Genomic DNA, 17639 nt, shown 5'->3' with positions numbered 1-17639 from the left:
CTCCCCTTTATGACAGAACTCCTTGAAAGTGTTGTGCTTGTTTGTGCTTGCTATTTCCAGTCTCCTCCACCCATTCTCTCTTGAACTGGGTCCATTCAGGTTTTCACTCCCACCACTCCACTGAAATAGCTCTTGTCAAGGTCACCTCCTCATCATTTTTGGAGGGTCCCAAGACTCACTACTTGGGCCTTTTCATACCCTCACTCCTTGTGTTATCATCTTTCTTATGGCTTTAAATATCAGCCACATGCCAATGACTTCCACATTTATCTCCAGTCTCACTCACCTGCTTATTAACATCTGTACTTGGGTTTCTAACAGGCTCTTCAAACTTAACGTATTCAAAACCAAACTCTTGATCTTCTAACCTTCTCCTGTCCACCCTGTTCAAACCTGGCCCTCCTGTAGTCTTCCCCGTTTACAGTAAATGGCAACTCTGTTCTGGCCAAAAACCTGAACTCCTCTGTCTCTTACACCCCATATCTAATCTGTCAACAAATCCTGTTCCATCTTCAAAACACATCCAAACTTTGACCATTTCTCACCACCTCCAGGGCTATCACCTTGGTCCAGTCCACCGCCATCTCTCACCTGATTGTTGCGGAAGCCTCCTAACTGGTCACCCTGCTTTTCCCTTTTCCCCCCTCCCCAGTCACTTCTTACTATGGTAGCTGGGGTGATCCTTTAGAAAGATACATCAGATTACGTCAGATTGTGACTATCCTCTGCTCACAACCCTCTTATTCTTGCCCAAAGTAAAAGCCAAAGTCTAGTCTTTGCAATGATCCCCCCGCCCCCTTTCCCCTCCCTGTACACTGTAAACTCTCTGACCTGTGCTCTCATTCTCCACCTCAGTCACGCCACTCTGGCTTCTGTGACCTCTTCCCTGGATGGACGTGCCAAGCACTCTCTGACCTCTGACGTTTATACTTATTCTCTGCCTGGAATGTTCTTTTCCCAGCCAACCACACGGCTCCTCTCACCACCCCCACTTCAGATCTTTCCTTCCTGGGAGGCCTTCTCTGACCTGTTTAAAACTGCAGCCCCCCTTCTCTGCTGTCCTTCATAGCGTTTATTACCGTTTCGTGCACTGCATGTTTGACTTCTTGTGTGTGTGTGTGTGTGTCTCCTCTCCTCTAGTCTGTAAGCATTTGTGGCCTTTCAATCTGAAATGCATGTCATTCATTTGAGGAATATTTTCTTGAATTACCTTGTTAATGATTTGCTCTTCTCTTTGCTCTTTCTAGCCCTGTTTTTCAGATGATGGAGACTTAGGATCAGTTCTCCTCCTATTTGTATTTTTTCTGTCCTATTTTTTGCCTTCTTTCTGCAAGATTTCTGCAACTTTATCTTCCAATTCTTCAATTGAGTTTTTCATTTCCACTATCATTTTTTGATTTCATAAAGCCCATTTTTCTTCTCTGAATATTACTTTTTAAGAAATGACATTCTTGTTTTGTGGTTGCAACATCTCCTCTTAACTTTTGAGGATATTACTGATCTTTTAACAAAGTTTTCTTCTCCCTGCAGATTCTCCTGTGTCCTCCGAGGTGCCTCGCTCTTGCTTGTTTTGGTCTCTTTTATGTCAGAGGCTTTCCTCAGGTGTCTGCTGGTTCCTGATGTCTGATCACAGCTAAGAGTAGGGCATTAACTAGCTGATTAGAAGTCTGGGTGCTTGTCAGGGCGGGGTTCCCTGCAGGCTGGGGGACCCTGGTGTCAGCATCTTTAGCTCTCTCTCCTTTGGTGTGGTCAGAGTCTCCAGAGAGTCATGTTATCATCTTCCTGCAGGGTACTGGCCTGGCTTGACTGGCTTGGAAGCAGTGGGAAAAGAGGGCTGAGGGAGGGGGCTGTCAGCATTTGGCCTATGAACACTAGTTCAAACCCCTGTTTTCCATAGGGCAGCCTCATCCTCTCCTATGCCTGATATTCCCTAGTCCACAGATCCTGCGTTTACCCTTCTGCCAGGGTGGGCTCAAGCAAAGTCTTAGAACTACCCAAAGAGAAGGAGGGGAACTGAGGAGTCAGCTCCTTCAGAAATAGACCTTTCACCCATCCTGTCAGTCTCCCTTCGCCCCCATTGCCAGAGGTACACAGTGCTGCTAGTTCTTGGGGTTCTTTGGTGTAACGCGGTTGCTTCTTGGCTTTTCCTACTTCCGGTTTAGATTCAGTTTCCTCAGGTCTGCTAAGTCACTGTTTGTCCATCTACTTTTCTCATGTTTCCCCTCCTGTTCTCTTTTTCTCTGTGGGTTTATGTCTTTTTAAACATTTCAATCCACTTGCTGATGTTTTAGTAGGATTTCAGGAGGGAACAAAAGTCAGTGCATATATTCCATCTGTCATCTTTACTGGGAAGCCCCCCAGCTGGGATTTGCTGACCACTTCTACAACTAAACACTGTTGGGGTCAGTTAATTGCCATTACCCAGAGAGCTGGTTCTTAGTGTCACTCAGAATAGTGTGCTTCCCACCATTTGTCATCTCAGAAATCTGAGGGCGATACTGCGTAATCAAGGGAGGGACTTGTAACACAGAACTGTTAAAGCACAGTGTCTGTTACGCCTAGGTCCCCTGCAGCAGAAGGAAGGCCACTTAGGAACCATAATGTGAGTAATCAGTTTGTGGATTGGATGTGAGCCTCAGTTGTCTGCTTGCGTCACTGCTGTCTGTCTCGTCTTGAACTGTAAGTCTCTGGAGCCGAGGCAAGCACTCAAATGCTGTTGCAGATAAAAAATAATGCTTATAAGGTAAAGGGGATCTTTTATGTTTCATTGTCACTGCCAATCAAGGCTAGAATGCTATTGTCTTCACGTGCTTTTAAATGCCAAGCATTTTAGAAAGTTAGATACACTTGGGCTTGAACTGTGCAATATTCAATTATGCTGTTAGTGGTGTCTACCACTGCAGTCTCTATATTAGGGAACGTTTAATACCCGAGGCACAATTGTATCAAATGTGTTTTTGACAATTTTTGATGATTTAATTAAACAAACATTTACTGACCACCAACTGTCTGTTAGGTGCTTATGTGTAATTATAAATGTTATGTAACATTGCATATTGGTAGAAGTAAAAAGAATTTAGCCTAGTTTTTTTTTTTTAACCACTGTCGTAGATATTCTTAAATATTTCACATATTTTTCCTTTTTCTTTTCTTAGTCTTGCTGATAATGTGAACTATTGGAGGTTCTGGGGGAAAGGTCACATGCATGTGTTACCCCCACTCCCTGCCCCCAAACAACAGGCATCGTATTTTCTCAAAAAAGGCTATTCTCAGGTTAGCCCACTTTTCATCTTATGGACAATGGTGACTAATTTGTATTGTTTTAATTTCTGTTTCTTCCAGTACCTTGGTCAGGTTGGGGCTTTGGTTTGGAATGTTTTTCAAGTGATCCTTTAGATTCTATGTAAACTAACGGGGTGAAAGCATTACATTAGCGTGTCAGACCCTAAACTGCACTGCATTAAGGCTGCATCTGAAAACTGTTTGTATTGCTGTTTTACAAATCAGTATGTGAATTCCTGGGTTTAAAAAACTGTTCATCTTGAAGCTGAGAGAGGATTAAAGTAAGTTTAGTCAACTTGATAAGAGTTTGCTTAAGTACATTCAACAAAGACAAGGATATATTTGAAATAAACAATAACCCAACCTTAACCTTAACATATAGCCTAAGGGCCCATGCTCTGGGGTCAGACAGGCCCAGGTTGTACCAGCTCCTCCTCCAGATAATTGTGTGACCTTGGGCAAGTTACTCAACTCCCCTAAACCTGTATTTCCTCCTCAGTAAAATGGGGAGCTTAGTAATATCCACTTCAAAAGGCTGTAAGGATTAAACGAGATGATGTAGGTAAAAGCTTTTTGTATAGTGCCTGGCACACAGAAGTGCCTCTTAAATACTAGCTATGATTAAGACTCAATTTTAATATCAATACATATTATTAATATGTAGTATGCTTCGTTTTATTAATATTCCTTAGATACTGTTCCTATTTCCTTGACAATCTTGAAGAGTTCAGTTGAGGTTGGTGGGTAATTTATTCTTAAGCATTTTTATTTCTAGTTTTTTTCCATTTTTTCTTTCATTAATTCCTAATGCTTTATTTTGGTATAATAACGGAGGGTGTAGACCGCTCCGTGGCTGTTGCTGCTTTTGCCCGACCCCATGAGTGAGGTTTTAGAGTCTGAAGAAAGGGTCTAGGGTTACTCTCTGATGATCACCATGGTTTGAGGGCCACCACTCACCGGACAAGGAGGAGCAGGTCCAGATAGGCTGTTCTCGCCATGTCAACTTGGGCCCCAGACAGGAAGCCATCGTGGAGAAAGTCGCCCGTGTTAGTCAGGATGCCATGAAGAGCATAGAGATCACACAGGCGTCTGAGCACCTGCCGCACTGCTGGTTCACTCTCTAGTTTCTCCAGAGCTTCTGTAAAACTCTTCACGGTGACGTAGTAGCAGTGTGCCTACAAAGACACGAAGACGCCTTAGCCTCTGACTTCTGGTTTCTGCCTCCAGAAGTCGTCCTGGAAGCTTGGCAAGACGACTGGAGGAAGCTTGCTGTGGCCGCGTGTGCCAGAGGGCTGACGAGCAGCCGCCTTTTCTCCTAGCTCTCTGCGGGTCCACTGAGCCTTTTTGATAGTGTGTGTGTGCATGCACATGTGTTGGGGGCTGACAGGCTCTGGAACTTGGCCCTTAGTTTCCTCATTTTGTTTGGGGTAGTTTCAAGTAGGTTTGGAAGTAGAGAGAAAGAGTACAGGAGTACTGGAGGCTGGCCTGGGACCCTGGGGGATAGCACCACTTTTCTTAAGAACCCAGCTCTTCATTGTCTGCCGTGTTCAAGGCAGTGGTGTATGTGTTTATGTGTGTGTGTGTGTTTGTGTGCGCCTTGGCGTCAGAAAGTAGGGGTTCAAGATGTACATGAAATTTATCCCAGCTGGAGTGTAAACTCCTTGAGATAAGCTGGGCTGTTTAGCTTTTATGCAATAGTTCGGCTCCATCAGTGGTTAAAATAACCAGTTGGTAAGTGACCACTGTCGTCAACCCAGTGAGAGAGCGCTCTCTGCCAGCCAGGTTCCTTCCTTGGGACCCCCTCTTCCCTACAGCCCAGCAGCTAATACATTAATGGCCGACCAGCAGGAGGCCTTCAGGACCCTGCTTCCCTTAGGCCTGAAGTCCTTTTTTTCCCCTGAGGAAGATTTTACTGAGCTAACATCTGCTGCCAGTGTTCTTCTTCTTGAATGTGAGCCACCACAACACCTGCCACTGACAGATGAGTGGTGTAGGTCCATGCCCGGAAACTGAGCCCAGGCCACTGAAGAGGAGAGCACCGAACTTAATCACTAGGCCACCAGGGCTGGCCCCTGAAGTCCTTTCTGATTGGTTGATGGCTCTGTCCTGGTGGTTGTTAAGTATTTTGAATACTCCCCCTCTCCCCAAGACAAATGCACGTAATTATTTTTATCAGGTAGGATATAGGAGTTCCATGGGGGCCGGGGAGGAGGAAAGAGAGCATATAAAACAGGTCTCAAATTTTTACCTGCATACAGATTACCTGGGGATCCTGACAAATGCAGACTCCAGGATAGCGAATCTCTGCGTTCTAACAAGCTCCTGGTGATGCCCATGCTGCTGGGAGTGACTTTAAGTAGCAAGACTTAGAGTGTTTTGAGTGTTCAAAAGGGGTTTCCCAGGGGGACAAGGAATGGGGGAAAGGTCACTGCAGGCAGAGGGAACTTTGTGTGCACAGTGCTGTATTTTCACGAGGCTGCAGGTAATTTACTGAGGCTGGAGCACTGGGGTATGATGAGGTGGTGACGGCAGCCAGGTAATGAAGGGCTGTGAATGACAGGTTGGGATTTTATTCTGTGTGGTGCCACCAGAGCCTTCAATGGGTCAGTGAACTGACCTGGTTTCTCGCTTGCAAAGAATCTGCCTTTCCCAGGGAGACCTCACTCACCACTCTGCCCCCTGGACCTGGTGTGCTCACAGCCGTGCTGCGTGGCTGTGGAAGAGGAGGAGCCGTGCTCCGTTATCCTTGCCGGGTCCAGTGGCCCTTGGTGCTCAAACTGGACCCGGTTTGGCAAAACTGGACACTTGCTTTTTTCAGCTAGGCCCTGCTTCCCTGTTCTAACTGAGGGCCATATCCTTAAATTCTCAGGGCCCTTGGTTGAGGAGAGGCGTGGTGAAGAGCTGCTGGAGGCCCAAGTCTCTGCTTTGGAAAGCAGGATGAGGACCGGGGAGACAAGGTGGCCTCCAGGCTCTGGGGAAAGCCTGAGCCAAACCTTGGCATCATGCTTTCAACACAGTGAACTTTATTTACTTTGCTGTGTGTGGGTTTAAATCTTGTCTCCTGCCTCATTTGGGGGTGGGGGTGGGATGTGTAGCATTTATATGCTAGGTGCCTCTCTAAGTTTTACATGTATTAACTCATTTAATCTTCATGATAATCCTACAAGGTAGGTACTATTATTAGCTCCATTTTGCAGATGAGGAGACTGAGGCATGGAGAGATTAAGTTCCTTGCCGGGGGTCACATGGCTGGTAGAGGGTAGCAATGAGACCCAAGCAGGGCAGTCCGGCTCCCGGCCAGTTAAGAGTCTGTACTCTTATCTGCTCCCCTGCGTTGCCAAAGTCACCAGAGACTGAAGCTGCCTTATGATGAGTACCAGCGTTTGCCCCAGTGGTCCTGGGGACTGACATCTCTCCTGGGCAGGGTCTGAGATTATGGGACCAGCGCCCAAAGGGCTCTTCCGTGACCTTTTGTTTTACAGACAGGAAGTTAAAGCCCAGAGCGGGAAGCACTGCCTGAGGTCACACGACAGGTCATGCACAGAGCTGGGACCAGAACTTAGGCCAGGGTTCGCTGTTTTTTGTCCGTCCCTCTGCCACTGTTCCTGCCCCCTTGAGTGGCTGTCACTCTCTGCTGCACATTTGTGGTTTCCAAATGGGAGCTGGTTGGGTGCTTGAGGTTTCTGTAGAGTAGATGGCCTCCCAAAGCGCAAAGCTCAGAAAGTGCAGACTTCCCTGCCCTGTGACTTGGGAGACTCAGCTTGGGCACCCCGTCCCCAGGAAACTGCACGCACTTGCTCTTCTCCCGCAGGCTGGCTGGGCTTCCCGCTGTGGCCTCCCCCAGAGTGTGGGGCTCACCTCCTTCCTTCACTCAGGCACAGTGGCTTCCCCAGGGCACGGCTTGCATCCATGGGGGAAAGGAAAGCAAAGCATCTTAACTCAATTATTTCCTACCTCTGGGACTAAACCCCGCTGAGTTCTACTTCCTCAGCCTTAAAACAGAGATTACTCTGCTCTCCCTCCCAGGGCTGTGCGTGTTAAATGGCGTGTGGCCCTGGCAAGCAGTGTCTGGTCCATTGGAAGGCAGGGCATAGGTTTGGAAGATGGATGGATAATGGGCGGCTGTGGTTCCTTTTTCAGTAGTCTGGTGAGAACACAGCCTTAGCGCACCCTTTGTGTTGAAAGGACATGTAGCACAGCAGGAGTGCCCCTGCAGTGGACTGAGCAGAACCAAGGGTGGCAGAGTTAATACCAGCCCTGACTGGTGTGATGGAAGTGGTGGGTCACCAGGTGGCGCTCATGCCCAGCCTGCCCCACAAGGGACACTGCAAAACACACCTTCAGGGCTCTCCTTGTGAAGACTGCCATTTTCAGGGTCTGATGCATGAGGATTGAAGTGATCACCGTGGTTTTCCAGCTGTAGGTAGGGTCAGAGTCCCAGGTGCCTAAGCTAGAACTCAGGAGTCATCCTTATCCCTTTCCCAGCCATTACTCTCTGAAGCTTGTCCCTTTCTTCTACCCCCTTAATATCTCTGCATCTACCCACTTCTGTCCATGCCTTCTGCCAAGTTCAGGATCAGGACCACCCTCAGCCCTGGCCCAGACTGCTGCTGCCTGCTCCTAACTGGCCTCTAGCCTGCAGTCCATTCCTCCTCCTGCAGCCTCCATGATCCTTCCAGAATGAAACTGATCACTTCACTCCCTGATACATGCTCTGGGGTCCTATGGCAACCCTATTTCCTCATCACAGGGCTTCCTTGTTCATAGCTGTGTATGGGCACTGTGGAGGCCCCGGTACACAGCCCGATGCCTGGTGTTGAGTGGGTGCTCAAATATTTGCTGACTGACTGTGAATTATGTACAAACACAAAACAGTGAAAATTGAATCCGACATCTAAGGATTGCCTGTGGGGCTAAGGGGAGACTTGACCTGCTTTTCTTTCTGGGAGGAAATATTTGAACAACCTGAAGCAAATCCAATAACACTGCCTCATTACGTTTTTCCCTAAGAGCCGCCAGCAAGATGGCTTTGGAGTTAAGTCCTTTAATTAAAATACCCTGGACTAAAGCCTTGGGAGTGAAATGAGGGCAGCCGCTGAGCAGGGCTGGGGAATAATGGCAGAGCTTGGATTTTCCCAGCAGGGTGGCCTGCTGAGGCACAAAACAGCCTCCTTCGGCTTAGCTGATGGGCAGCTCACCTTAGCAGCCTGAAGGTGTATGACAGTGGTTCTGTTCCAGGCCTCGTGCTCGTCCGCCCCGGATCGCATCAGAGTCTGTATGTGATGCACTGAGTCCTTTGTGAGCCTGAAGGCCAAAGAAAAAAGGTTCAGTTTCTTGGCCGAGAGGGAAGATTGATGGAGTTTGGTCCCAGACTGCCTGGGGTCTCTCAGAAGTAGAAGTAATTCCCATTTATTGACCACTTATGTGTTACAAAGAAGTGCTTGATATACATTATCTCTTTCACCCTTTTAGGGGCGGGCATTCCCAATTTAAAATGGGGAAACCTGAGTCCCAGGGAGCTTAACTAATTGGTTAATGAGGGGACCTTAAAAAAGAAAAGAAAACCAATTCTTGTCCTCTAAACCACTCAGATGGTCGTTTGCCATTTAGCTAATGTTTGTTCTTTTAGTTTCTATTCCCTGCCCTTCCACTCATGACCCTTGGAATTTGTGTGCAAAACAAACTGTTTATTAAACAGTTTTTATTTTGCTTTGTCAGGGAATGGATAAGCAGATGTCACACTGAGTTCCAAGAAAAAAGCAATATAATGGCATTTTAGTTACCCTGAGCAGCCTTATTTTGCCCTTCCACCTCCCTCCAACTAAAATGTTAGCTCTTCAGGCTGGCCTGGTGGCATAGTGGTAAAGTTCGTGTACTCTGCTTCGGTGGCCTGGGGTTCGTGGGTTCGGATCCTGGGTGCGGACCTACACACTGCTCATCAAGCCATGCTGTGGCAGGTGTCCCACATATAAAATAGAGGAAGATGGGTGCAGATGTTAGCTCAGGGCCAATCTTCCTCAAAAAAAAAAATTAGCTCTCTGAGGCCCAGGTGTTTTATCAGACTGGTTTGTTGATAGATCCCTAGTGCCTAGAATGGAGCCTGGCATATTGTAGGCTCTTAAGAAGTATTTGTGGAATAAATAAATGAACGTCCCCAGTTGCTTGTGATCTTGAAATAACTACTAACCATCCCTGGGACCACAGGTTGGGATATAAGACTTCTTATGTACTGAATATTTTTTCCAGGTCATTTTTGGTGATTTAGTTGGGGAGGGGTTCAGAAGGTCTCCTTTTTAGGTAATTAAAGCTCTCTGTCTTTTTTGCGATGATGTCCGGCTTGGCCAGGACTCTTTCTTCCCAGCCCCTGGCATGTTTGCACATGCTTGACACAGTTGGTGCCTGAAAATATTTGTTGAATGACAGACTGGATGAGTCCCTGGTCTTGTCCTTGTTCCTTGGAGCCTACTAGACCGTGGAAATAAACTAATTCTATCCCTTGATATGGTCATATTTTTGGAAATTATTTTTAGATTGTGGAATATTTCAAACCTATGAGTACGACTTTATTTATTGGTATTTACATCCTGATACATTCATAGTATTTACAGATGAGTACATTCTTTGTATTACAAATCACAATAAGAACCTAAAGATTTTAAAAATCCCTTGCACTGGTCAGAGAGGTGATGTCCTTCTACTGGCTTGACCAGAATGGGGAAGCGATGGTGGCCCATGGCTGATGGGTGTGACTTCCCCTCCTCTCTGCCTATGCTGGCAGGAGCTGAGAGGACTGAGGAGGCTGGGGAAGGGAGTAGTTTTGGGAAGAGTATCCATGAACGCCCACCCAGCCAATCCCAAAGGCCTTCATGGGGGAAGGAGCCTGTCCCCAGGTGGGATGGCTGATTTCTCAGCTCTGGCTCACCTGGCTGCCACGTGTGCCCAGGCCATGGTATAGAGCTCTGGGTGGAGGAAGTCGGCTGCCCTCTGGGCCGGACACCTGGCCAGGTCAGGTGCGGTCAGGTATGCAACAGACTGAGGGAGAGACCTCTGCAGAGTGGGGCCCAGGGACACCTGAGTTCGCTGGTAGCTCTTCACCAAAAACCTGCGGAGTGGGGGTGCGGGCAGGGGAGGGGGGTGCGGGCAGGGGAGGGGGTGAGGAGCTGCAGGACAGCCCAGCACCCCTCTCCCCCAGAGATATGCACTCGTATACTCCCTGTGGGAGAACCAGGGTCACCCAGTTTCTGGCCCCGGTCCTCTACCCCCAGCCAGCCTGCTGTGGGACCCTCAGAAAAGTGCATCCCGAGGCTGAAGTGGTGGAGGCTGGGCGGGCACTCTCAGATCCTGAACGTAAACCCTTTGATATATGAGCAAACAGAATCTTTTCTGTGGCCTAGGATCATGTGATTTAGGGATATATGATGGATCGTACAGTGACTGCGGAAATCAAAACTTCCTTAGCTGCAAAAAGGAGAATAGATGCAAGAACGCTAAGATGAGTGGGAAGATTATAGGTGACCTTCAGCTGCTTCCTTGTGATGACCCAGCGCTTACAGGCTCTGGGCTCAGAGGACCGTGGATTTCCATGCAGCTCTGCTGAGACCTGTGTGATGCTGTGGAAGTTACTTCACCTCCCTCAGCCTCAGTTTCTCCATCTCTAGATGGGGATGATAATGCTCACCTGATAGGAGGTTTGTGCCAACTGAATGTCAAGGGCTTGGCACAGTGGGTCTAATACATGCTACTGTATTCATTTTGTAATTTGAAAAATCCCCAATAAAAGTTATATATTAAAAAAAAATTCTAAGAAATGTTATATAGCATATTTGCCAGTAAACTGCATGGAGAAGCCACCTGAGAACAGGTAAATGTGAAAGGCCTCATCAGCCACGCTCCCCCACAGACATAGGAGAGAGAGGAGGCCGCCTCAGCCACTCCTTCCTGCCCCTCGTGGCAGCCTCCCCTGTGCAGGCCCTGTGCTAAGTCTAGGGACACAGCAGCGAGCAATGCGGGTGGGCTGCCTGCCCTCAAGGAGCTCCCGGTCACACACAAAAAGACACGTGCAGATTGTGATAACCACTCCGAAGGGAAAGGACAATGCTGAGACGGAGGACCAGGGTGGTGTTAGTCTAGACTGAGTGGTCAGGGAGGGCATCTGAAGGAGGCGTCATTTTAGCAGAGACCTGAGGGATGAGAAGGAGCCGGCCGTACAACAGTAAATTGGGGGCAGAGAGTTTTAGGGGGAGGGAAGTGAGTACGAAGGCCCCGTGGTGGGAAAGAAGAAATGTGTGGCTGGCAGAAGTGAAGAGGCAGGAGCGTGTGGGAACAGGATGGAGAGGGCGAGGACCTGGAGGCCACAGTGTGGAGGGCGGCATTTTCCTATGAGCAGAGGGAAACCGTTGAAGAATTTTAAGCAAGGGAAAGATGTGATTGTCTCCAGGCTTTGAAAAGATCACTCTGGCTGCCCGTGGAGGACTGGAGTGGGGCAGGGAGGAAGCGGGAGACCAGGGAGGAGACTGACGCTGTTGTCTGCAGGAGGGGACAGTGGCCTGGCTGGGAGCTGCATTGAATCTGGGGAGAAGTGGATGGATTGGAGACATACTGTGGGAGCTGGACAGTCCCTGAACAGCGCTCCCCAAAGTCTGCTCTCTCTATAGGCATCGGACGGATGCTTCAGCCCAAGTAGAAGCCCCCAGGGTTTCCCAGGGGCTGGGCAGAGGCCTGGGCCAGTCGTGGGCTTACCTGGCCATCTGTAGGTAAAGCACGGTGTTCTCACCCTCAAAGGTGCAGGAGGCTGTCACTTTGGTGACCAGCGATGGCAGGCCGCTCAGCTTTGAGTAGCCATGTCCACCGCAGGCCCTGCGGCACAGCTCGGCCCCATAAGTGCAGAAGTCCGACACCATGGCCTTTAAACCTGCACTCAGTGCGTGAAGCTGCAAGAATAGGAAGGGGGTGAGGTGGTGTAAGGGGGTCCTCCAGTAACAACCATGCACTCATTGAGCACCTCCTGTATGCTGAGCACAACTCTGTGAAGTCAGAATTATCTCCTCAGCTCACAACTCTATGAATGAGAAGGCTGAGACTCAGAGAGGTTCTGTGACTCACACAATGAGGCCATGTACCTGTAGGAGCAATAAGGACACAAGAAAACTGTCCAGGCCAGTGTCTCCAGGATCTTGGAAAAAGGATGTTTCTTGGATGGGGCTCACCGTCATCCAGGAATTATGGATTTTGCTGGCAAGCAGAGGTTTTGGAGAGCTGGCCTGTGAGGATGGATGTCCATCATCAAGCCCCTGTCTTGAGTTGTCGGTGGAGCTGCCAGGCAGCAGGCCTGGTTTGAGTTTTTGGTTCTTGAAAGCTCCTCACCATCTTCAGACTTTTAAGTCCTCAGGAGGAAGGTCCTGTCCCTTAACCTCTCTGTACTTTGCTTTCCTCTTCTGTAAAATGAGGCTATCAGTGGTGCCTGCTGTACAGTCCAAGGACTAAAGAAGCAACACTTATAAAGCACAGGGCCCAGACACACTGACTCTTAGTGTACGTGTGAGCCCACGGTCCTTGATCTGAGACCCTTTGGGCCAGATGTGTTTTGGAATCAGATTATTTTTTGAATTTCAGAAAAGTGAAGCAGGACATTTAAGGTAGATGATATATAATATGCCTAGAGGAGTCTGGGGCAGCCTCGGAGATCAAACACATTAATGTTTCTGCTGCAAAATGTACTCACACTCAGCGGGATAAATCAGGTCAGTTCAGGTCAAACTGCGTCACTGAATGAGATCTACACGCCTTTTGGTTTCTGGAGCTTTTTGGGTTTTAAATGCACATCAGGCATGGGTGCACCAGTGTTCCATATGCTATGTGTAATTATCTCCTCTAACATTTTTGGAGCTTTTTGGGGGCCAGACAGGTGGATTTATGTGTCGGGGTACAGTTCATCCTGGCTGCCCTGGGATGTTGGAAGGCTGGGGAAGGGGAAAGCGAAGGAGCCCATGGAAGCAGGACTCAGGCCGTTTCCCCATGGGCCAAACAATTTCAGCCACCCCATCCCAGCTCCCGCCCCCCCGCAGACAGCAGAGACCTCAGGCAGGAGGCTGAAGTCCCTGTCCAGAATGGCATCGTGGGAGTCATGCAAGAATTCCAAGAGGCTTCTCGCCAGGAAATGGAAGGCATAGGCTGTTGCCAGCTGAGGAAGGAGCGTCTGCTGCTGCGTCTGGTAGTCCAGGATTTTCGCCTCTGGCTCACTGTGGGGAAGAGAAGCGAAAGGTTTAGAAGATTGCTACATCCCACATTCACCTTCGCATATCCCTAGTGCCATAAAAGCCTTAAGAACTGACAGTTCTTATATCTCGTTACAAAACTTGATCTGAACCGACACGAGGCTTGTGATAATCTTGTGAAATCCCATCTCACATGAATATCCACTTATTGCACTGCAGAAATACTGATGTGTTGGCTGATGGGTGCTGCCCCTTGTGGGAGACGTTTATAAAATTACAGCATATGCACCTATTATCCTGCTGAAATCTGGAAAGCTCTGAATTCCAACACTTCTAGTTCCAGGGATTTTGGGTGAGGGCTTGTGGCCCTGTACCCCTGATGATTTGAACCTTGACCTTTCGCTGCCCTGGTGCTCTTGCTGTGTGCTGGGAAACACGTTGAGCCTAAGAACTCTGAGGGTGTGAGGGGTCCATGGTCACTATCTGTGCATTGAAAGAAGGTGTGAATGTGAGAAGCCTCCACGGCCGCCGATGGGGAGGAACCTGGGTCTCCTTGTTGGGCCAGCAGCCCCTCCCCTGGACATGGGCTATTATAACCATCTTTGGGACACTTCTGCCATCCAGAAAACTGGGCTCTGGACAGGACATCATCGGCAGCACCTTCTTTTCAGTGCCTCTGTCCCCTGGAGAAGATTCAGCCTGCGATTCTGAAGCCCAGGCTGGCTGAGGGTGCTGTGGTTTGCCAGAGAAAATGGCCCTGGGCTAAGGGCCTGGCACGCTTTGTTGCATTTCATCCTCAACACTGCCCTGAAAGACCATTCCTCTCATGTCCATTTTGTCAATGAGGAAGCTCAGGAACAACGAGGCTGGTGGCCAGCCTAAGCTCCAACAGACAGCAAGTGGCCTAGCTGAGTGTGGCACCCAGGTCTGCCTGGCATCAGACCCTCTGTCCGTTTGCATTACAGTTCTGGATCCTTGAGTCCACAGCATGAAACACCACCAGGCTCTTGGACTGGGGGTTCTCAGGTTCCAGTCCTGGTGATCTCACTCTTCACTTTTTAAAGTAATAAAACTGAGGCCCAGAGAGGCCAAAGGATGTGCCCAGGGTCACTTAGCAGAACTGAGACAGGAACTACCAGGTTGAAGCCCACCGCTCAGCCCCATGAGTTCAGTCAGTTATGCTGTGTCCAGCTCTACCCTCTCTTCCTGTGCCCGCTCTGTGGCACCACGTGCCCAGGCTCCATTTTGCTGTAACCTGGAGGAGTCCATTTGGGACATATTTATTCTAAAAAATTATTTGTCGTTTACTTGAAATTCAAATTTAACTGGCAGTTCTGTATTTTTATTTGCTGAATTGGGCAACTGTCCATATGTGTGCATGCATGCATGTGTGTGTGTTTGTGTACACTTAGTTAAAACAGAGAGTACACTTAGCCCTTGCTCTTCGGTGCCATGGAGGGGAAGGAGCGTTAGCTGGACACAGCCACGTACAACAGAGTGGATCCAGACTTGGACATACCACAGTCAGATGTTGACAGACACAGCTAGACAAAACCAACTTCAGCCATATGTGGTCTGGTGTGACAGTTGGACTTTGCCAGACACACTCACTCACACCTTGACAGAACAAACTCAAGAGCCACGGTCACCTGCTGCTTGGCAGCTGGCTGACCCAGACCTACTCAGCCAGGCACAGCCACAAGACCCCAGTTGGACTTGGACAGACTGAGGTCTGGTGGTACAGGGCCAAAGACTCACAATCACAGAGCCCGACGGGGCTGGACATTGACAGACCCAGGTCAGGCCAGCTGGTCAGCCGAGGTTAGAGGGAGCCAGGTAGAGACCTCACAGATGTGGCCAGATGGGCCAGGTCTGAGGAGACTACGTGTGTGTGGCGGGGGTGTGTAATGCATGCTCCCGGCACCCTGCTCGGGCAGAGGGGGTGGTGTCAGGCGGCAGGCTCTGTGGGACTGAGAGGTAGCCCTGTCTGCAGTGGTTGGCCTCTGGGTGCGCCTTGCCTGGGCCGGAGCCGGGACTGGTGGCGAATGATGGAGTAGCGAATGGCGATGACACAAGCCTTTTGCAGCTCGGCTGTGATGCCCGGTAACAGCTCCACCCGCGTCACCACCATGGAAAGGTAGTTGCTCTGTGCTGTTCCGAGCTTGATGTAGGTGCCATCTGGCAAGACCTGGTGGACCAAGGATGGGCACTGGGTCTGAGCCAAGGCTCTCTAGGCTGCCCCACCCCAGAACTGTGGGCCTCCACACCCTGCGGGCACCACAGTTCTCAAATTGCTCACCCAGAGCAGACACAGCCGGCCAACAGCCAGAATGCTGTTGTATGGCCACACTGATTGTTAAAACAGAAACATATCCATGCTTGTTGCTCAACAGCCACTGCCCCAAGTGCCCTGGTTCATAGCTCCTCTCCTGGGACACCCTGGGTCTCCCTACGATCCACAGCTAAAGGTTATGCTTGGCAAAATGGGGACCTCCAGAACTTTCTCCAGCACTCAGCTGGTGTCTGTTCAGTGATGGTTATGTCTAGGCCTCACTGCAGATAAATAGGACTGTCCTCTCTGCCTCATCCCTCTTCTTCTCACATCACCTTGCCACCCTACCCTATGATTGCTCTGCCACCCCATGAGGTGAGCCTTTACCTGTGAGAACTCTGAGGCTCAGAAAGGCCAAGTGACTTGCCCAAGATCACACAGCTCCTAAGCTGGGGTTTTACCCAGGTCTATGGGAGCCTCTGTGGGGTGGGAGGTGCCCCAAACTCAGCTCTGTGGAAGAGGACCAAGAGCCAGCAGCAGTCTGCGGGGGGCCATTGTCCCCTCTCCAGGCATGGCAGGCCTGTAGCCTCCCCAGGCTCCCTACCTGTGCAAAGCGGCTCAGCATGTTCTCCCTGGGGACCCGCACGTGGTCCAGTTGCAGGAAGCCATTGTCTACATGGTCAAGGCCCATCTTGGGCCCAATGTCTCCAACAGTGATTCCTAGAAGATGGAGATGGGAGCGTCCTTCAGTCGAGCGCTTGCTGTGTGCCAGGTACCACACACACACATTCTAGCTCACCTGAGCCTCACAGAAGCCTGTGACACTGAGGTCATTACACCTGTTTTGCAGATGACCAAGCTGAGGTCAGACAGGTGCTGAATCTTGCTCAAAGTCACCCAGTCAGTTAGCACCAGGTCTGTCCAACTGGACCCAAGGGTGACATGTCCCAGCTTCTCCCAGGGACCTCTAGGGCCCTGGGACAGGGAGGCCTGGCAAGGTTTCCTCCTGGCAGGGGCTGGAGGGAGCAGCAAGGGCTTACCTGGCAGTGGAGTGTGGTCCTGGAGGCTCCGGATGGGTACTATAAAGGCGTGAATGCCCTGCCGGGCTCCCGAGCAGATCAGCTGGGCCTGGACCAGGGCATGGGTGGCTGACCGTCCCACTGAGGGCAGAGAGATGAGAGGCCCAGAGTGATCCCTGGGCATGAGGCCCTGGTGTACAGAGCAGATGGCTGACCCTCTCCATCGGAACCTGGATGTGGGCCCAGTCTGTAATGGGTTAGGAGGACCAGTGTGGTGGTGTGGGGAAGGGCAAGGCTCTCTGTGAGGCTGGGATGAGGGTTAGTTTGATCTGCCCCAGAGGATGTGGGTCGGGGGGGATCACAAGGAGCCTGGAGGGTGAGGGGCGTTTTCCAGGGGAGCCACCCAGGGAAGAGTGTGCAAGGTGGAGGGAACAGGATGCTCAGAAGCTTGAGGACTGGATGGGCTTGGTGGGGCCAGGCAGTGGAGAAGGTAGCATTCAGCGCAGCAAAGGGCTGCTTGTTCAGGATGCCCCTTGACTCACATGGCCTTGACTCATCCTTAGAAATAACTGGAACCATTCAAAGAGCTGGCTCTTTGAGTGGCTGGCTCTGGAAGGCGCTGGGTTGGAGGGATTTATGGAGAGCCATTTGGTGGCTGGAGGTGCAGGGGGCTCAGTCTAAATGTCAGGGATGTGTAGCAACTGCCCTACGATTACACAGGCAGGAGCCCCATGGTGTAGGGAGGCTCAAGGAGGCTCATGGAGATCTTGAGGGGACCAAAGCGCCCTGAGCCCTCTGGGTACTTTCTCTTCCAAAGGCAAAGCTTGACGAAGGCTATGGATTTTAACGAAA

General features: G+C 50.0%; 1 protein-coding gene across 1 annotated transcript in view; it reads right to left on the bottom strand.

Annotated features, from left to right (window-relative positions):
* The window catches only part of ACOX2 (acyl-CoA oxidase 2), a 29139-nt gene that overhangs the window by 6162 nt on the left and 5338 nt on the right, over positions 1-17639 (bottom strand). The window contains exons 6-13 of the mRNA XM_046647923.1: positions 16809-16928; positions 16373-16488; positions 15515-15684; positions 13358-13520; positions 12022-12212; positions 10205-10384; positions 8481-8586; positions 4240-4457 (exon numbers count right to left, since the gene is read on the bottom strand). Coding sequence (XP_046503879.1) covers positions 4240-4457; positions 8481-8586; positions 10205-10384; positions 12022-12212; positions 13358-13520; positions 15515-15684; positions 16373-16488; positions 16809-16928 — 1264 coding nt within the window. The remainder of the gene's footprint in view (positions 1-4239; positions 4458-8480; positions 8587-10204; positions 10385-12021; positions 12213-13357; positions 13521-15514; positions 15685-16372; positions 16489-16808; positions 16929-17639) is intronic.

Source organism: Equus quagga, chromosome 1 (assembly GCF_021613505.1).
Source record: "Equus quagga isolate Etosha38 chromosome 1, UCLA_HA_Equagga_1.0, whole genome shotgun sequence".
Classification (NCBI taxonomy): Eukaryota; Metazoa; Chordata; class Mammalia; order Perissodactyla; family Equidae; genus Equus; species Equus quagga.
The sequence above is the reverse complement of the archived record's forward strand: the minus strand, read 5'-3'. Positions and strand labels throughout refer to the sequence as shown.